The sequence below is a fragment of the Watersipora subatra genome, chromosome 1 (assembly GCF_963576615.1).
Source record: "Watersipora subatra chromosome 1, tzWatSuba1.1, whole genome shotgun sequence".
NCBI lineage: Eukaryota > Metazoa > Bryozoa > Gymnolaemata > Cheilostomatida > Watersiporidae > Watersipora > Watersipora subatra.
The window spans coordinates 40,809,396-40,831,549 of NC_088708.1; the positions used below are offsets into that span (position 1 = coordinate 40,809,396).

General features: G+C 36.6%; 1 protein-coding gene across 1 annotated transcript in view; it reads left to right on the top strand.

The window, feature by feature from the left end:
• Positions 1–22,010, top strand: part of LOC137387602 (serine-rich adhesin for platelets-like) — a 47,429-nt gene extending 25,419 nt beyond the window's left edge. The window contains exons 14-16 of the mRNA XM_068074072.1: positions 2,267–2,377; positions 6,750–6,812; positions 20,959–22,010. Of these exons, the coding sequence (XP_067930173.1) occupies positions 2,267–2,377; positions 6,750–6,812; positions 20,959–21,731 (947 nt within the window). The 3' untranslated portion in view covers positions 21,732–22,010. The remainder of the gene's footprint in view (positions 1–2,266; positions 2,378–6,749; positions 6,813–20,958) is intronic.
• Positions 22,011–22,154: the final 144 nt, after the last annotated feature.

The window sequence follows — 22,154 nt, forward strand, 5'->3', positions numbered from 1 at the left end:
CAAATAATTTCTGCAGCACTTTTCGATTATCACAAGTGACCAACAGGTTCGTCATGATTATCAGACAATGATATGTACTCCTTCAAGCTAAGGCTAAAAAATTAAACAAACTTTTACGGTAAGTTATAGGATATCACTGCTAAAAGTGACAGCATTACGATGATGATAAAATAGACGCGTAAGAACAATAGTCATGGTTTTATTGAATACGTGAAGTATATTTGTTAAAATATTACACAACTACGTCACATTTGAGCCGTTTTGGAAAGAGAATCCAAACTACAGCAGTCTCGTGTGGCTGCGATTTTCTGTTCGTTTTTGAGCTTTTAAGAGCTTGTAATCACCTTTCCACATATTTTGCACGTACTACACAACAGAGTAAGACATGGTGAATCTTTTCATATCAAATAACTGTAATGTGAATTTTGTTGCAGGTCAACCTTTAATAACCTCAAAAATGGTATGCGGGCAATTGTCATGGCGAGTCGTTGCTTGAATATCAGCTGACAGGAAACTCCAGTTTGTTACAGATTTATTACTACTGCCGTAGCGACTAGCATTTTAGTTTCACCCACTGCTACAAAAACATCGATGGAAGTTTATCAGATATCTCTCTTCTTGTCCCTGGTACATGTTTATATTGTCAAATTTATCACATGCAGTTTCTGTTTACCCGCAAGCGTTCATAAACTGCCACATATTTTATTACTATCAGGAACAGTTTTTTAATTACCAGTTTTTCACGAGACCAAATAGTTGCAATATGAACTTCAATATCTATCATTTTTAAGTATCGAATACTTTTGCATTGATTCGTTAATACTGTAATCATGTGAAGCTTGGAAAATCCACCAACTCCAAAATAATATCTACATGATGAGCGTTTGGTTAGCATGTACACCTACTCGATGTTAATGGTGTAATACGAGTAGTTGTTCATTGACCAAACCTGGAGTATGCGTATTGATTCCAAAAGCTCTCTATGGGAAAATCCCAAATTTTCTCACGAGAATAAGAGGCTACATTCTGACACTGTCAAACGGCGGGAAAATTTTGAGAGCTCAATTTAGCTATACTTTATTAGAAGTGGCAGAGTCTAGAAATACATAAAATTAAGCAGAAATGGCTGATATTCATCAGTAAAACGTATCTCCTTTGAAAAACAGACTTGGCAACCTAATTAGATTGTAAGCTATAGCCACTAATAAACATGTAAGCTATAGGCACTAATAAACATATAAGCTATAGGCGCTAATAAACGTGTAAGCTATAGGCCCTAATAAACATGTAAGCTATAGGCACTAATAAACATGTAAGCTATAGGCACTAATAAACATGTAAGCTATAGGCACTAACAAACATGTAAGCTATAGGCACTAATAAACATGTAAGCTATAGGCACTAATAAACATGTAAGCTATAGGCACTAATAAACATGTAAGCTATAGGCACTAATAAACATGTAAGCATAGGCAGTGATCTCTGCAGCCTATGATCTCTGCAGTCTATTGAAATGTAGGAGGTATTTCGAGGACGCACTTTATTTCACAACAATACAGACAACAGTACCAGCACTCCCTCTATTGCTATGTAACCACCTATCACCTTCACTAGCTGAGTCATTGCATGTCTGGCTGTAGACATGTTACCTTATCATATACATGTACTTGCAATTTAAGATTTGTTCAAGAAAGCCATTAAATTATGCAGTTAGTCAATTTTATAGTTTTGTTATCAAACCTCAATAAAAATTAATATAGAAACATCCAGTTTTTCATTTTAGGTTCTACTACATGTAAAAGTATGAAAACAGCTCAGTCTTTTAAACGCTTGCTATATATCGATACAAGCATTTATTCGACAGGTGACAGTTCACCCTTGCTGCTCTTGCAACGTCAATTAGTCATTGAGCACTGTTTTGGGGCCAGCCTTACGTTGAATGCTGGTATTAGTCGCTTGTGGACATCCACTTTAACATATTGTCACAACTATCAAGGTGAAAGATAGTGGCGATTGTAAAAAGTTTTATTTTATTAAAGCTTTTTTTAAAATCAAAGTGCATGAAGTTTATTATAAACTCCATATGTATTGTTTTCCAAGATCACATTCATTGATTCGGTCTCGGTAATATCCATGAGTGTCTTTATAGGGTGCTTGCGTTGCTGTTAAAGTTAGGTTACTTTTACATATTTATTTCGTGGCAGCTGTTCCAATCTAGTGTCAGCTATAAAACATGTTCACGATTACCCTTTTGCATCTTACTCAGGAGCTCTTGCGAAGAAGCCGGACACAATTGATGGCAAGTCTGTGAATTCATCTAAACCGAAGCATCACAGGTCTTCCTCTAGTAAAAATGGAAATGATCATGCTAAATCAGGTAATGGTATACAGTTGTTTAGAGGTGAGCCAAATGTGACTTACAAATTTCCTTCAGTAAGTAAGTTGTCAGGAACTGGCTTGCCATCTGTCTAGCAAAAGATTGATGTGGACAATAGACACTCATAGTCGTGATGTTAGACATTTTTTACTCGCTTCCCGAAAGTATGTTAATGCATAAATAAGTGATAGCTGAACATTTTTATTAAGTTGCTTCTCGCTATCATGCATGTGTAGGAGAGATAAAAACTACTGGTGGATGGTGGACAAAAGGGTTCTACAGATGAGTATAAAAACAACAAAGTTATAGGGTCCACCACGACAAACCTATGGGTGTAAAAAGAAAGTTAAGGGCATTATGTAACATTAGGGTATTTGATTAGATGAAGCAAAAAATTAACTGTAAGCAATTAGCATAGTGGAAGTTTACCCATATGAAAACTGAAGTATACCAGTAAGAAAAAAAATCATTCTGCAAAAGTCAAAGACGTCAGTTTGGGTTAAGAGGGATAGAATTAAGACTTTTTACACTAAAGAACTAACCCTTTGAGTTAGTTCATTAGTTTAAAAAATGATAAGGCTGTCGTCTGTAGCTAACTGTTAATTTCAATAATTTGAAAACTAAATCAATAACACTCTGTTCCAAGTACTTGCCCATCTGAGATGTGCTAATAGCAATAAGTATGAATAGTAGCCAGAGCTTTGTTCATGAATGGTCCTTGCCCTGGGGTAGCTGCAATGTTATTGCATGTAGTCAGTCATACTCTGATGGGAGTGGCATCGTATCCTCAATACTTTCCTTGCGTATTTTTTCTTAGCTTGGGACGTAATTAGTTTTCGAAAACTTTGTTACGTCGGACATGACTGAAATTTTTTACCATGATTTGAAAAGTACACATTCAATTGGCACGAAATAAAAATGAAAGTGACCAGTATATTTTTTCTTACAAGATAGAATAGTTTTAACAAATGTAAATAACAGTCATGATATTTTTATAGTTTTTACAATTTGAAATAAAAAATCAGGAATTTGATGTAAAATACATGGATTTTTTTCCGCGCTACTTTCTTAGAAACATTGATTACAACAAAATCAGCCACCATCTGAATCATCAGATTACCTGCTTCTTTTACCAATACATAAGGACTCAGAGCCCAATGAGATCAAATTTATGCAGCATCGTATGCACAAGGTTAAGACGTAAGATCGGCATCCATCTTGAAAATATAAGTACTGAATCAAACAATTACATTTTTCATATTTTATTTTTTGTGAAAAAAGAAGTTATACAGTATTTTCCGGACTATTAACCGCACCCCTATATAAACCGCATCTGCTCTATTTTTAAAAAAACCGGTAATACAGTGCAACCTCGGTTCTCGACCATAATCATTCCTGAAGGTTGTTCAAACACCAAGTTGTTCGAACACCGAAATCATTTTTCCTATTACAAATAATGTAAATCGTTTTAATCCGTTCCAACACCCTGAATGTTTACCTTGTTAGTACACATACATTTATTTGTACAGCAAAATGGCAAAGACACAAATAACATAAATGTAACCCGTAAAACGTAATGTAATTACTATCGTAATCTTCCATACGAAAGATTACGCTAACATGAACGTGTAAAAATAAAAAAAGGATAAAGAAAAGAATTATGAATAGGATTTTTTAGGATACAGGATGTTCTTTTCTCTTAAAATATCTATCCAATGACACTTGCTTCTGCCTTTTTTTTAGCACTTTTCGGAAGTGGTTCATGATAGTGCCGTTAAAGTCATTGATGACCATTGTGGCTGCAGCTTTATCTGGGTAGTGGAGTTTGCCGAAATTCTGTAACTCGGCCCATTTGTTTAATCTCGGACGTTGGGCATCCTTTCTTGGTGACAACAGTTGGTCACGGTCAACGTCGCTCAGCATCCGGCGTTCGAACTCCGATTTTTGTTCGAACTACGAAGCAAGAATTGCTTGAATTTTTTGTTCGGACTCCGATTTGTTCGAACTACGAGTCGTTCCAAAACCGAGGTTACACTGTATAACAATACATAGGCCCAACCTTTTGTATAGGACGCAGTACTCATAGCAGTGCTTTTTAATGGCAGCAAATTTGCTAAATAATACGGTACAGTGCCTAACAGCACTGTTCCGTATTAACCGCCGCTTTTTTACCCAGTGCCCAACGGAACGCCGTTAGGCACCGTTTCGTTTTTTCTTTCACCGCTAGAGGCGCGCTAACCGGAGAATCTGGTTAGTGCGACCCTAGCAATGAAATAAAAAAAACCATAGAATAGCCCCAGCCTCTAAATAAGCCTCATGGCTCAAAATGTCTGAAAAAAGTAGCAGCTAATAGTCCGAAAAATACAGTAGGTCTACTCTTAGTGTAAGTCAAGCAACGCCATTTTTCCTAACAAAAAATCAAGCCGCTTCTCAAGTGGCATTCAGGTAGAGGATAAAGAATCCTGTATGTCACTAAAGTGGCATTCAGGTAGAGGAGAAAGAAACCTGTATGTAACTAAAGCGGCATTCGGGTAGAGGAGAAAGGAACCTGTATGTAACTAATGTGATGTGCTGTAGCGAAAGAATTAAGTTATTCTGTCTCCGTTAGAACTTACTTTTAGCATCCAACGAAACCTGGTCATGGCACAATATTGACACTATTAGAATATAAAACGACGTGCGGAGCTCCTAAAGTACCCTAAGACACTTATATTTCGCTAGTATTTAGTTTCCTGAGTAGCCTACAGAGTAAAATTTCGCTGCAACTTAATTTCGCGGATCTGATGAGTGCGAAAATATAGTGATGTGAAAATAAATGCAGTAGAACAAACATAATTAGATTCCTCAGGTCCAGTTCACTAGTAAAAAAAATTTCAATTTGGGACTAGTTTGTATTGGTGAATCGCGGGTAGAAATGTGTGGGCGAGATCGACAATGCAACTTGATCGCTTGCTGCTATTTGTTTCTTGGACTATCAATGACGTCTAGTTCCTTGCTGCCGTGACTGATGTGGCACCAATTTTAGATCTCAAGTATTTATAGCACGCGGTGGCCATGGCTCAAGGTTGTTATTGTTTTTGGTTGGTAATAAAATTCATCGCTACAATAATTATTATTCAATTTTATGACGTTCCCCACCAGACTTTCATCCTCGTCAGTTACAAATTCAGTGACTAAACTAATATCATCATCTTCCTCATTTGTCTTGGCTTTTCCTCAAGCCCGTATTCCCTAGGCCGGCTGAGTCGCCCCAACTTTTTAGGAGTTTTTGTTGGCTATGCATAGTCAAACTCGGAGAACTCGCCCTCGGATAAAATTTTAATTTTATCACGAACACTTGGTTAACTCGAGCGGATTTGTTTGGTCCGTTCCCACGCAATGATAAACTGCTTTAGATAACTCTACCTCAACATCATTAACTCGAACAGTTATTTGCCCAACGGCTGCGGGAACGGTTTTTATCGCTGTAGAATATCACTTTATTCCAAGCCATAGAGATAAACGTTAACTTTTAATAGTTCTTGGGCGTCATTATATCATGATTGGCAAAATATTTTTTGTTAACGACTTTTATAAAGGTTTGCAAAAGGTCAAGTTTTACCAAACATCCGTTTGGCAATGGCCCAACGAGAGTGTAAAAACCTTCGGATGAACTTAAAATAAAATCGGCAAAATTGATCTTTGTTGAAACGCTCAAAAGAAAAAAGATGTCTTTTTTCCTGAGCGTTTCAACTGCGGTCAAGTTTATCCTATTTTATTCTAAAAACGTCCTGGCAGTCACATCACCTAAAACAAACAAATCTCAAATAATAGAAACAATGTTTATACTTTCCGATAAAATCTTTTAAAACTTTACGTGAGATGCCCGATTGAGGCCCTACATGAAAGAAACCTGTTTAGGTGGCTGATACCGCCCCTCCAAACCCCCAGATGCTTATAACTAGTCGCCTAACATTAGCCGCCCCAATTTGCGACCAGGGAATACAGGCCTGCTTTTTCAAAAAAACTAATTATCTCAATTTGCTTTGCCACTTTGCTACTTTTGCCACTTTGCTAATTTCCGTATTAGCTATAATGAGTTTAGCAGAAATTGCCCAATGAGCCCAACCACACACAAATGTTACCTGCATTTCTAATATGACGATTTTATTGTGGATATCAATGAACAAAGCTATTTAATTTCGCGTTTTCGCTCGTTCGTTATGATAGTTTAGTTTCGCTCATGAAATTTTCACAAGAGGATGACTCCGCGAAAATGCGAAAGTTAGATGCCGCGAATACATAAGTGTCCTAGGGTAAGTCAGCATGCCTTGATCAGTTGTATACATGTATGGTTATGCGTGGCTATAAGTGATCTCATCCTGCTTGTTAGATCCACTGAGAAGCAAGTCAAAAAAGGAGAAAAAACTGAAGAAGCACAAGCGTAAACACAAAGGTAGGAGCTATATATTATTTGGTGATATTTGTTAACTTTTGTTAAAATATTATAACTAAGGTAAAAAGGCTAGTTTCTGATAGATGCTCGACCTACATAACAGTTTTAAAAGATATAATGGGGGTGTTAAATCGACTCCTTCACAGTGTATGTGCTCTACCTACATAACAGCTGTAAAGGATATAATGAGGGTATTAAATCCACTCCTTCACAGTATATGTGCTCAACCTACATAACAGTTGTAAAGGATATAATGGTGGTGTTAAATCCACTCCTTCACAGTATATGTGCTCAACCTACATAACAGTTGTAAAGGATATAATGGTGGTGTTAAATCCACTCCTTCACAGTATATGTGCTCAACCTACATAACAGCTGTAAAGGATATAATGAGGGTATTAAATCCACTCCTTCACAGTATGTGTGCTCTACCTACATAACAGTTGTAAAGGATATAATGGCAGTGTTAAATCCACTCCTTCACAGTATATGTGCTCAACCTACATAACAGCTGTAAAGGATATAATGAGGGTATTAAATCCACTCCTTCACAGTATGTGTGCTCTACCTACATAACAGTTGTAAAGGATATAATGGCAGTGTTAAATCCACTCCTTCACAGTATATGTGCTCTAGCTACATAACAGTTGTAAAGGATATAATGGCGGTGTTAAATGTGCTCATGTGTCAAATTTACTTGGCACCTGTTACTATGATAATCCGAGTATTCTTGGTTGTCGTCTAAATTCTTGAGAATCAATTTCAAACAATTGCCTCGCCATTTTATGCATTTCAACTGTATTACAAGTATAAAAAAAACATTCATTGCCGATTATTATAGCATTGTCGTCAGGGAGTGGTCTACTAAAGCAATGGTCAATGGGTGTAGCAATACTTCCGAACAGGTCACAAGAAAATGGAAAAACAAGTGGCAGAAAAATGATATCTCAACAGCGTTGCGACTAGTGGCGACATTTACTTGCTATAAACAAGAATAAAAAGAGATTTTTTGAGTTTTTGTCATTGCATAAGTTGTTGATCATTGAAGTTAGAATTGGGCCTCTCACTTATGCAGTTATAAACAAATAACTCAACAAAGTAACTCGTGTATTTATCCCTGATCAGATTCGATCTTCCTATTAACAAGTGTCTTTCACCTTGAAACATTTTTACGGCCCAAGTGTCAGCGTGTGAAGATGTTGTCTTAAGAAACCTGATAGCCATTTTGTCACAGATTCATCAAAGAAAGAGGGTAGTCAAATTTGTAGGGCAGTTTGGCTATGGAATGCCTGTTTTTGTCAATAATATGCAGTAGATGCAGCGGCGTAAATAATCCATTCCAAGAATGTTTACATTGTAGGGATTTTACGTTATATGACCAGTAAAATACATGTAAATTGCCTAATCTGTTCTAAGGTTTTCCCAAATTCACTCCTTTCCCTTTCTGAAGAAAAAAACTTCACTTGACGTTTTTAATTTAACGACTTTACAGTAACGACTCTACAGTAACGACTCTACAGTAACTGTACTATTATTAGTTTGTATCAACAAGTTTTTATTTTCTCTTATCAATTGCACTCGGTTTATGGTTCATGGTTATAGTTATGTTACAATAAGTAACGGGGAGCGCACAACTTCAATGTCGTTTCTCATCGGTTCTTTTCATGTTTTTTTAGACAGCAAGGTCTATTCTGCCAAGGAAAAAGGTTGCAAAATATTTTATGTCTAAAATAAAGTAAAACAAAAATATATCCTCGCTATACATATTAAGAGCTGTCTGTCTATTCGTCACCAGTGTTCGAGGATAAAAGATTACTTTTGATGAGACTAAAAGTCGTGACACTCAGCTTGGTATATCGACACTCCAACTCCTGCACCGATAGATCACCCAAGTATATCTTAATTATTGTGCTGGGGCTTATTTTCTGTGCATTGTCGACACACCTGACGATCTTTAATAGCGAACTAGTTTGGCATGTACCGGTACATGTACTCAAACGATTTGGTTATTGTTTTGACACGACACAAGATGTTCTCGCGTGAATTGAAAGGCCAATAAAAAGCTCAATATAAAACTTATCGTAGCACTAGTTTATGACAAACACTTCGGGTTTTACCGAAGACCCCGTATCAAATATAGATGCTCGCTACTGTACAGTTTCGGTTTGGTCTAATCGGCAAGTCGTAATCAGATCATGTGACCCAATACTTCGCAAATAATTTCTGCAGCACTTTTCGATTATCACAAGTGTCCAACAGGTTCGTCATGTTTATCAGAGGATGATATGCACTCCTTCGAGTCAAGGCTAAAAAATTGAACGAATTTTTACGGTAGGTTTCGAGATATCATTGCTCAAAGTAACAGTATCACAATGATGATGAAATAGACGCGTAAGAGCAATAGACATGGTTTAATTGAATGCGTGAAGTATATTTGTGAAAATATTTGGACGAATGAGGTTGCATGAAAGTGTAAACAGAAGCTATCTTGTTCAGTTACATCCCATTTGAGCCGTTTTGGAAAGGGATTCTAATCTACGGCAGTTTTGTGATGGCGACAGTTAACTGTTCGTTTTTGAGCTTTTAAGAGATTGTACTCACATTTTCACATATTTTGCACCTACAACACAGCAGAGTAAGACATGGTGAATCTTTTGATATCAAATAACTGTAATGTGAATTTTGTTGCAAGTCAACCTTTAAGGTAATGTCAACCTTTAATGTTACCTCATTCGAGGTAACACCTCATTCAAGGTAACACTTTGTTTAAGGTAACACCTCATACAAGGTAACACCTCTTTCGAGGTAACAACTCGTTCAAGGAAACCCTCGTCGAAGGTAACCCCCATTCAAGGTAACACCTTGTTCAAGGTGACGCCTCATTCAAGGTAACACTTCGTTTAAGGTAACACCTCGTTTGAAGGGTGACTTGCAACAAAATTCACATTACAGTTATTTGGTATCAAAAGATTCACCATGTCTTACTCTGTTGTGTTGTAGGTGCAAAATATGTAGGAATGTGATTACAAGCTCTTAAAAGCTCAAAAACGAACAGTTAATCGCAGCCTCACGAGACCGCCGTAGTTTGGATTCTCTTTCCAAAATGGCTCAAATGGGACGTAGTAGTACAAGATGGTTTCTGTTTACACTTTCATGCAACCTCATTCGTTGAAATATTTTCACAAATATACTTCACGCATTCAATAAAACCATGTCTATTGTTCCTACGCGTCTATTTTATCGTCATTGTAATGCTGTCACTTTTAGCACTGATATCCTATAACTTACCGTAAAAATTCGTTTAATTTTTTAACCTTAGCTCAAAGGAGTACCTATCATTGTCTGATAATCATGACGAGCCTGTTGGTCACCTGTGATAATCGAAGAGTGCTGCAGAAATTATTTGCGAAGTATTGGGTCCCGTGATCAGATTACGACTAGACGATTAGATCAAGCCGAAACAAAACTGTAGTAGCGAGCATCTATATTTGATACGGGTCTTCGGTAAAACCCGAAGTGTTTGTCATAAACTAGTGCTACGAGAAGTTTTATATTGAGCCTTTTATTGGCTGTTCAATTCGCGTGAGAACATCACGTGACAAAACAGTAACCAAACTGTAATGACTACGTCAGATAAATAAACTGATTCTAATCTACAGCGGCTTTTCGTTTTTGAGCTTTTAAGAGCTTGTAATCACATTTACACATATTTCGCACCTACAAGACAGCAGAGTAAGACATGGTGAATCTTTTGATACCATGTGAATTTTGTTGCAAGTCAACCTTTAAGGTAACACCTCATTTAAGGTAACACCTCGTTTAAGGTAACACTTTGTTAAAGGTAACGTCTCATTCAAGGTAATGCTTCGGTCATGGTAACACCTTGTCCAAGCTAAAACTTCATTCAGTATAACGCCTCGCTCAGGGTAACACATCGCTCAGGTTAACGCCTCGCTCAGGGTAACACCTCGCTCAGGGTAACACCTCGCTCAGGGTAACACCTCACTCAGGGTAACACCTCGCTCAATGTAACGCCTCGCTCAGGGTAACGCCTCGCTCAGGGTAACACATCGCTCAGGTTAACGCCTCGCTCAGGGTAACGCCTCGCTCAGGGTAACACCTCGCTCAGGGTAACACCTCGCTCAGGGTAACCCCTCGCTCAGTGAAACACCTCGCTCAGTGTAACACCTCGCTCAGGGTAACACCTCGCTCAGTGTAACACCTCGCTCAACGTATAGCTGCGCGATATATTGACGTGTTGATTCCTGTCGATGTTAATGCCATATCGACATGGCCATGCAATGCTACGCTTATATCAATATAAGGCATATTTTTGGCCAATTTGGTAATACTGTTAATAAACCACTATTTATAATTAGATAATAAATATTGACCACAGTTTATGCTCGATTTATTGCTTGTAGTGTCAAAACTAGTTAAATGGACAGCCAGAAGTGCTATTGCCACTACACATTAATCGTGGTGGCAAGAAAGTCCTTGGGCAGGACAAAGTTCTTCATTGAGGTTAAAGTCAGTAATAGAACTAGGGCTTTATACTGCAATGCTAGAAATCGGCAATGACTGCCCCTCGGCGAAATTTTTTCCGTAATAGTAGAAATGTGTAGTTGGATTTTTAGTTTGTTGTAGTCATTTGTTTTAAGCTGTAGTTTGTTTTGATGTTTTTAGTTTGAAGTAGATTGTTTCCAGTTACATGTAGTTGTTTTCTAACTTTTGGTTTTATTACAATACACTCTTCATTAATGTCACTGCAAAACCTAACATTAGTCATTTAGAATGCAAATATTGTATCGAATATCGGTATCGTCGATATTTATTGCGTATCGTATCGATATGCAGAAAACTCATATCGCACAGCTATAGTTCAAGGTAAAACCTGGTTCAAAGTAAAATCTTGTTCTAGGTAACACTTCGTTCTAGGTAAAACCTCGATCAAGGCAAAACCTTGTTCTAGTTAACCAACTATTAGTCAAGAAAACAAATCTTACTTTTGCTATACTGATAAGATTGTAAGTTTTTTGTTATTGAACCTAATTTTTGTAGTACTATTAGTACTATAATATTACTAATTCTATAGAGGAATTTAGTTGATTAGGGTTGTACTATACATGTATAGCTATTTCAGTCATTTGAAAATCAACAAAGAGTTTATTACTGTTCAACTTTTAAATCTGTTTGCAAGTTTAAAACAAGAATTCACAAATCTTCTAATTTTCTGCACGGGTCTATAGTTATTTAACTGGCTATTTTTACTCTGGTAGTTTCAACTAATTATTAATTAGGCATGCGCTGCCAACAGCCTTGAAATATACCATTGTACGATGTTATACCAAGGAAGGCAAATCTAAATTTAACTCTGGCACACGTCAGAATTGAAACAAAATTCCTACCCATTATGGTTTTGAAAACACTTATATTATGCTTACTTTAAAAGATAGGAATCTTACTGCCTTTAGGTATAAATGTTCAAAAATAATGGTAGAGTTGCCCGGTATCTTGTTTGTGTACCGTGTATTCCAGATGTAGTGCACACCTTGAAATTATGGTGCACTTCTCAGATGAGCTGGCAGTCATTGTTCATAATGATGCGCTCGAGTGCACTCCATAAATAGTCTGCATTGTGATAAGGGGTGGGAGATGATATCTGTTTGGAGCTGATAAGGCTGATAGGGCTGATAGTACTCCATCTTAACAAATGGTTGTTAGTTTTTACACATCGGTATGAGCAGTTCCTAAGTCGCCTGTATATTTTATACTGCCAGTAGTAGTTGATGAGGAAGCTGGTTGCAATAAGGTCAGCAATTAGGTCAGCTGAGGTCTACTCTGTACACACATTGTTGATGTGATACTGCAACTATTCGTCTCTATGAAAATAAATAAAACTAGAACAAGCGATCGAATTTTTTGAACTTCTACTAACTTCATGTAATTTTTAAAGACTGGTCCATTTAATGAGTAATTCTGCCCTGATCTGGCAAAACCCAATAATTGCCTAAACAAAAAGTTTTCAGTACAGCCTTTCGAAGTTTAAATTGGTGCCAACCTGGAAATATTGCACTTAACACTTCATATTTGATACAAATATTTGAACATATCATTGTTCACCTCCACTGAAAAATCACAGTTGTTTTTGCTCAGTAAAATGAATTTTGGGTCAATTATTTGGTTTTGACAGAACATTGATGCTACTGGCTTCATGTGAGAGTGATCTGGCAAAACCCAACAATTGAAGTTGTTATGTTTTGCATGACTATCTTGTTTGTGGTTAGCATCCTGAAAGGCAGGCATAACCAAACAATTCAATGAATCGATTCCCCCATTTTGCTAATTGAAGGGATTAAACTTGCTAATCCCATCAAATGTGACTTATTAGTCAAAATTTGATGCATATCGTTGATGATGCTCGATGTGTTAATCAGGTATCCATGTGTGCTCAGAAAGAATGTTTTACACACTCTCTGCCTTGCACCAGAAGGATCTTTAATGTGGTATGTGACGGTTCGGTCACGGTTAGAGGAAGCATCCCGCTTCAATGTTTTTGGTTCAGTCACATCTAGGAGGCTAAACATCTGAATGTCTCTCTGCTGCTTAGTTAGCTGCCAAAAAGCTGAGCATGTGTTGATTCAGGTTTCTTGAGATATCTTATCACGGCAGTTTAGCTTTGTGCATGTGCATGGAGGTCTGAGTTTGTGTTTTTCAACATCTGTTTTCCGCTTTTCTTCATCGGTGCGGCAGCGTGTTTTAGGCAGTGTCACGAATTCGTCCAGAATGTCTGCAAATAATGATGCATATAAAAGATAGGCGTCGGTAACATAATTACTTTTTGCAATTTTAAATACATCACAACTGATATACAAAAGTAATATGTGAGCGTTCATTCTTGGTGACATGAGTGAAAATAGAATTGCCACCGAGACCAATAAATACAGTTAATCCCACACCGACAACCAGTATTAGATAAACAATGTTGGTCTACTAGCTAGTTATCCTACATTGCGTTGCGTACGAGTATGTGTGACATTGCGTTGGCACCAATTAAGATGTAATATTAAAATATTTATACCAATGGTAAGCATGAATGAAAACAACATTAAGAAATAAAACAGGATACTCACTGTCTCTGCTTGATGTACGTAAAGCCATAGTAACTGATCTGATAAACCACTTTAATCCTTGGGTAATCAATGAGATGTATGATAATCTGATCTACTGAATAAACTTAAATTGATGTGAATAAACAAGATTAGAAGTGCACAAGTGTAAGTTGTTTGTATTGTCTGCTCAGTTTGAAGCTAGCATTTTGCTTTATACTGTGGCAGAACACAACAATTACAATGGGCAGCATGCTGTCATCCAATCATAACCAAACAAGCCCAATTGTTGGGTTTTGCCAGATGAATACCATTGGTGATATTGAGTTATTGGGTTATGCCATGCCAGAAAATCACACTTCTGGTAGGATTTGACATATAAAATTTTGTGACATGAATTTTCAACCAGAAAACAGGTCAAATCAAGAGAAAAGTCAATTTTGAAAAAAATGTCAATTATTGGGTTTTGCCAGATCAGGGCAGAATTGTTCTTGCAATAATTTATGACTTGTTTGACCCTTAGTTTTAGAGCATTTTGACCCATTCCATCGTGAATAAAGATAGCTTGAACAGTTCTTTTGAGAATGTTACACTTTGAGTTTTACACATTTTTATACACGAAGAAAGTTGAGCGTTAACTTATGTTCAGGAGAGTAATAAATTGGTTAGTGTTTTCTTAGTAGTGCGTTATACTATCACTTCACATCATCTTCACTAATGGTGCTTCCGTATTTGCTGCCCTCCTGGTATGTGTTGGAAATAGGTGTCAATCATTGACTAAGTCTACGTAATTGGCTATTAATCTCAAAATCTACACACGTGTCCATAAACTCGGAGCTATCCAATATGCGCAGCTTTCATCAATAATGACCAGTAAAAGTTTAGTAAATATATTTTCTGATTCGTGAAGTAGTTACCGACAGATAACATCTGAGGTTTCTCAAGGCATCACTATTTGGGGAGAAAGATTTTTAAATTTGGTCAAAATTAAAAATGAAACAAGGTAGTAAAAATAAATGTACTATGCTAATTAAAGTAGAGCTGCACAAAGATCCTGTTAATTAAACGATTAATCCAATGAGCCAATTAATCTTCAAATAAATTTCAACAGAGGTGATGAGCATGATGTGGTTCCTTCGTATTGTTTAATATATTGTAAAGGATTTTGCTGGTCTTTACTCAGGCACGGTTTAGATTGTAATAAATGTTGCATAAATTGTAAGAAAAGTTTGTTTCATTTTTACGTTTGTTTCATTCCGAAAGAATTTTCATTAGTCGTGGAGCTGCGACTACTCCGCTCTCCTAGCGAGAGCGCTCCCTATATATACATAGATTTCTCCCGGACCGAATAATGAAACCGGGTAGGAAGCCGTATAAGAATAAATGATTATTAGAGTCGCTAACACGTTGGCTTAGTTATGGCCAAACTAACAAAGTATTAGCAATAAGACACATAATAAAGACAGACACATTATGCCAAATTTATATAAGAGTTATTATATGTGAGTATATAACACATCAGAAATAAATTCATGACTCGGCCTCCTACTACAATATAACATTAACATAGCAGGTTTCTACCATTTAATTTACTAACAAATGAATATTATGACAAGCAACACTTTTTTACCAATTAAATACAACCACAATTATTTTGCACTCAACTATGAAAACACTAAGTGAGTCACTAACGTAAACCGTGTCGATCTAGTTGTAAGCGGCCATGTTGTTAGTTGTTTGAACATGTTTTTAGGTAATAGCAACAAAAGCGATTTCAGTATTGTTTGATATGGTACAGTCTATTTTCTTTTATATCTAAAAACTTTCTAAGGTGAATTATACATGTATTTTCAAAATCAAAAAATCACAGTCATATTTCAGCCTTCGAATAATAGTAATATACGATTGGCACTTTATTGGAACATGAAAGCAGAGAAATGTCCTCCGTACTAGGTGGCACATTTTCATAAGTTGTTGGAAGCATAAACAAGAAAGTGAAGTGCAATATGTGCCAAAAAGAATTTGCCTACCACCACAGCACATCATCATTAAGATATCATGTAACTAATTCTCATCCTACAGCTCAAAAATCATCACCAGCTGTCGCAGACAAAAACTACTACTGACTGCTGCCACTGCTGTTCCCTGTGAGCGGCTATTCTCTAAAGCTGGCAATATTGTAGGTAGGAAGAGGGCATCTCTTCATTTGGATAATGTGAATAAACTGTGCTGCCTCAACTCTTGGCTAGCTTAATTATAGACTTATAATTAATTAGCTTATAAGCTTATAGCTTAATTATAGACTTTCATAGACTATTTTCATACTCATAATAATTATTACATTGTAACTTAGGTACATTGTATATAACATGTACTGATGTTTACAATATTTGTCTCAAATATAGTTAATTTATATGTAGCTGTTCTATTTGTTTTCGAATATGCAGGTTTTTCCTAGATTAATTCTAAGATTAATTGAAGATTAACTAGTTCAGACCCGTTATTAATCGCGATTAATTTTTATAATTGTTGTAAAGTTCTAATTTAAAGTATATCTGATGTGCATTAAAGTAGGTTACGTTTCATATGTCTATCACTCCTATAGCTTCAAACTTACACATTTCTTAACCTAAATTCTCATTTACCTACCTCTACTGTGCAGTGACAATTAAAAGCAGTTTTGTTATAATTATTAATTTGACTTTTGCATATACTGTGAAACCTCTATTTGAAAACCACATTTCTTTGAACACCATCTCTAATTTGTGAACAATAAGAACTAGAAAACCGCTAAAAATACAGCCCCACCCTTTAATTGAAAGCCGCCGCTCTGACATTCTATGATCTTTACGAACCTATAATAGAAAGTGATCAGTAGAAGTGTTCACAAAATGGTATTAATTATGACTCCGTTACATTAACAACAATTAATTTTTTTGTTGGCGCTATTAATAGTGGTTGCCGTAGTTTTAGTGACGATGTACCTGAGAAGATTGATCATCACCATCATTAGAACTACACTCTGATTTGAAGTCTCTAAGGTCTAAATCCGATCCGTTGTTTTTTAACTTTTAACTGTAAAGTGGTCTACAATCATACTTGAAGACTTCAAAGCATTTTGATAAATGATGAGAATACTCTTCAAGAACATCATGCGACAGTATAGCAGCCATTGTTATGGCGTACCGAAGTCCTTTTTCGAACTCCAAAGCTTTACAGTTGTTCCTTTAAAACTTGGAAAGCGACACCATCAAAATTATTAATAACTGTACCAGGCTATTATTATTTCATTCATTCTTGTTTAACTCCTTCTGATACATAAATGTATGTGAAAAATGGTCTTGCAAGCGTGCTGAGGCTGATGGCATTAACGTCCCGAAGGAAACTGCGACATATAGGCAACATTTACCTTGCTACGCCCGTAAAAGGATTAAATTTATCTTTTTTAATTTCTAATAAGCTAGTCAAAAAATACTGCACCACCCTCTATTTGCACGTCATCTCTAATAAAACGCCACTATAGGGAAAGAGTTGAAAAATAGAGCGCCATGGTATTTAAATAAAAGTTTTATGGTAATTGTGTTTGTTAATTTTATTTAAATCTATAGTAAATAGGTAAAATTTGTTTTAATGTTGTATGTAATATATAATGTATGAAGTATTTCTGCTTTTGGGCTCTGGAATGAATTAAACAAAGTCCAATGCATTCTTGTTGGAATATTTTTCGGACCTATTTTTCGGAATTTGGTATGTCGAGGTTTGAGTATAATAATACCCAATGCGTTTGTTATGTATATAGCAGTCAGATCGGTTATCAATAAATATAGACAAAGATCTAAAGCAATGTGTCCAAGCCAATGTGGCATATCGGGCCTATGAAACGAAGTTTATTAGTTGCATAGGCATTAATAACCCAATCATCGCTAAAGTGATATTATACTTCTTAAGTTGTAATGGGTATGCGATTGGAATTCAAATGCCGTAACCAGATTTCAGTCACTTTATAGTTGTGTGAAAACGGGGACTCCCGAATGTTACCAACCTTCGATAAGTATGTTCTTTGACCAACACAATAAACTGATGAGATGTGAGCTATGCAAAAGTCACCCAAGCAAAGCACCAGTTTGTTTAATACAGTTGGAGTGCCTTGAAAAACGTCTGTTGAAAACTAATAGATAAATATCTCCCTGCTGATCACCTTTTAGGGCTGATGTGAGTCACTTTGCTATTGTAGCTAGTTGGTATATTTGTTAAACTAGAATAATTTTGTAGCAAAGGTATTTGGTAGTATGTCTATTTGTGTAAAATCTAGTGGATAAACCATGAAGTCGCCAGACTAGTCATATGGGGTCACTTAATAATCATATGAGGTACACCATCAACAGAATCTGCATATTCTACGATAACTATGCCACCATTTTGTCTCATAGTGACTTTGTCACTTTCCTACTGAATGAAAAAGTTGTGCCTGCTCTGTTACAAACCTGTTTTATGAATATAATTGTCACAAGTTAATTGGAAAAGTTTCGTGTTCATTAACAAAGGTGAAGTATATGAGCGTTTCTGTGGTTGAAATAAAATATTTTTTAATACTTTCACACAAAGCGTTAATTGGCTTTTATAATATTTTACGCCTGGTTTACGTTTGTTCTTTGAAGAAAAGGCTCGTCTTGTTTTAGGTTTTTGTTAGTAGGTTTGCCTTTTCGGATTGCAAGCACTGCGCACGCCCATTGCTATTGCTATAAACCGGTCAGGCAGTTTCGTTTCAGCGCTACTATTAGTGACTGCGCAAGTCCGCTGTATTACAGAAATGGGAACAATGTTGTACAATTGTGCATATAGCTACTGTTATGTTCAACTGGATCGGCTCTGCTTGACTAACGTTTTAAAAGGTTTGTGCATTCATAATTTTATGTTAGTTTTTCTTCGGTGCACATGTGTTAGCAACTACATGCCATAATCAGGTACCTGATTAACCAACCAAGTTAAACAAGTTACCTGATTAAACAACCAAGTTGTTTGGCTTCTTGTACATGCGTGTATTTTCTCTCTTGCTACACAGTATGCCTAACGTGTTTAGACCTGAGGATTTGGTTGTCGCCAGTCGGCAATGCCTGCAGTTGTGAGGTTTCACCAATGATATACAGCCCAAATGGGGCTGTATATCATTGGTTTCACTATAACAAACCAGAAATAGCTTATATCAAACCAGCAAGTTACGCTCGGCTGGCGTATTGCTAGTTCCGCTGTTTGCCTATCCATTTGGGGGCGGTGCTTGTGTAGGTTTGACTCGTAAGGGTAACATTCTTCATAGTGCGGGCATTCAAGCGCCGGTATCGTTTTGGCGCGTCGTTCTAGTCCATAGGTGATTTATAGGTACGTTGCATTCGGTCACACTGATAGTGTGTACTCTAGCCAATAATCATAACTCCTTACATTTCACCTGAGAGTCAGCAAAATCTGCATGTTCTATAGACAAACACCTTGTTTATGCACACTTTACAACTTCTTCATGAACTACTCATGTCATGGCTAAATAAGGTCTACTTCGAATTTTCGAAAAGTGGATATGGTTGTTTTTAGTGTTCTGAATTTATTATCGCCAAGAAATTATCTACTTCAGCTAGTTCAGATGTAACAACATATTCTATTCTAGAATATTTTATGATAACATATTACATTAGATAATAATCAGAAAATTACTAAAATAAACAGTTATCATTTAGGTGTGTGAATAAACAGGATTAGAAAGATGTGATTTTTAGTATTATTTTTATTAAACAAATTACAATTGAGTGGTTGTAGTCAGATCAGTTATTACAATTGAGTGGTTGTAGTCAGATCAGTTATTACAATTGAGTGGTTGTAGTCAGATCAGTTATTACAATTGAGTGGTTGTAGTCAGATCAGTTATTACAATTGAGTGGTTGTAGTCAGATCAGTTATTACAATTGAGTGGTTGTAGTCAGATCAGTTATTACAATTGAGTGGTTGTAGTCAGATCAGTTATTACAATTGAGTGGTTGTAGTCAGATCAGTTATTACAATTGAGTGGTTGTAGTCAGATCAGTTATTTAGAATCTATTCGCATTCAAGACTTGAAGAAATCTTTTATTTATGAAAGATTTATTAAAATTGGTGAACAGGCTATGCTAGCGATGTTATGAGTATTCTATTGATAAGAGACGTTTAACTGCTACACTGTTTGAAGTATGAGTTCATGTCTCCTAACAAATGCCAAAAATTTCCTGAGGTTTTAAAAGAGGCAGCATGCTGAGGTTGCACTGGCTGATGCTATAGCATATCTATGTTCAGCAATGGGCAGCATGCTAATGTTCCACAGGCTCATGTTATAGAGTAGGCCTACTCATGTTAAACAGGCTCCATGACTTCTCGCATTAAAAGAAAAGTGATTCATGCGTATTCAGGAAGTAGAAGCAGTTTTATAAGGAGGAAGTGTACTTCAATCATCTACACTCCACAGTGTAATTTAGTCACTAGTCTGTCTACGTTGCCGTTGTGCTAGTCAGTTAATGGCTAGTCAGTTAATAGCTAGTCAGTTAATGGCTAGTCAGTTAATGGCTAATCAGTTAATGGCTAGTCAGTTAATGGCTAGTCAGTTAATGGCTAGTCGGTTAATGGCTAGTCGGTTAAAGGCTAGTCAGTTAAAGGCTAGTCAGTTAAAGGCTAGTCAGTTAAAGGCTAGTCAGTTAAAGGCTAGTCAGTTAAAGGCTAGTCAGTTAATGGCTAATCAGTTAATGGCTAGTCAGTTAAAGGCTAGTCAGTTAAAGGCTAGTCAGTTAATGGCTAGTCAGTTAATGGCTAGTCAGTTAATGGCTAGACAGTTAATGGCTAGTCAGTTAATGGCTAGTCAGTTAATGGCTAACCTTTTTAAACCTAACTTTAAACCATCATATCCTTTCCATAACCTTTTCATACTTCTTATGAATGCAATGCCAGTATTTTGTTTTTGAGTTTGTGCATTTCTTCAGCAAGTTCTTTTAACAAACTAGTGATAAACTGAATATTGATTTTAGGTTCCAAACAGGAATTATCAGAATCAAAGCGGCCATCTGAGAAACCATCGCCAGTCAAAATCTCTCATACTGGCAACAAATCGTGCATATTAATTCAATCAAAGAGCTGTAAGAAGCGCAGGCGTGAGCCAGTTAGCCTTGAGGACTCGCTCATATTCTACCCTGTGCCTTCGGAGAACAATGATCAAAATAAAAATGGCTGTAAATTAGCCACATTGAACAACCCACAGAAGTTGTCTAAAGCTCACCCGAGTCATGTCTCGCCTGAGCTGAACGATACCAAACACGCAAATCATGCAAAGAAACGGAAGTCTGATAGCCCGATCGAGCAGTCTAAACATAAGAAGCCAAAGCCGAGCCGAAACATTGAGGGCAGCTCGAGTGCCAAATCTAAGAAGCGACACGAAGAAGGCTCCTCCAAGCCTCATCGCTCAAAGCTTCCTTGGTGTGACAGAACCATCACTGATGTACTGCGATGCCAACGCTGCGATTTTATTTGCCTCGAGCAAAATGACCTGGTCGAACACAAACAAGAAGTGCATGCTGCCAAGGTGGCATCACTAGCACCGTGTGAATATGACCCAGTAGTAAACCAAAATGTCCAATACAAATGCACATTGTGCGGCTTGGCTGATGACCAATTAAAACGCATAAGAATGCACATTACAGCTGAACATGGTGGCAAGCTACATTCTTGTGAAAGAGTCACTCACACTCGTGGTGAAAATGGGTTTTCACTGCTTGTGGAAAGTGTGCGTGTTTACAAGGAATGACCACTAGCATAAGCCACTGTATATATATATATATTGTGAATAATTATTTACCTACGGTGATGATCAACAACCAATGTGTAACACTTACATAATGGTGCTTTGTTGTTGAATTTATCTTTTATCTACAGTAGTGTTAATTTGATGTTTCATCGAAAACACCTCTTGATGACATATTATAGATGTAATCATATTATAGCATGTATAACTGCTCAATGTTCTCTTTTTGAACCGTACTTTAGCTCTAGCTGACTGCATTATTATATAAATATAATGACTATATTTGTACAAATGTTGGTTGTGAGGCTTGTAAGAAAGGCCACCCATTATCACCATTAATGAATCCACAAAGCTTGCTCTAATTGCCTGGAACAATGAAAAACAAAGTGAATTTAATATGGAAGGGAGTTCATATTTCATGGTTTG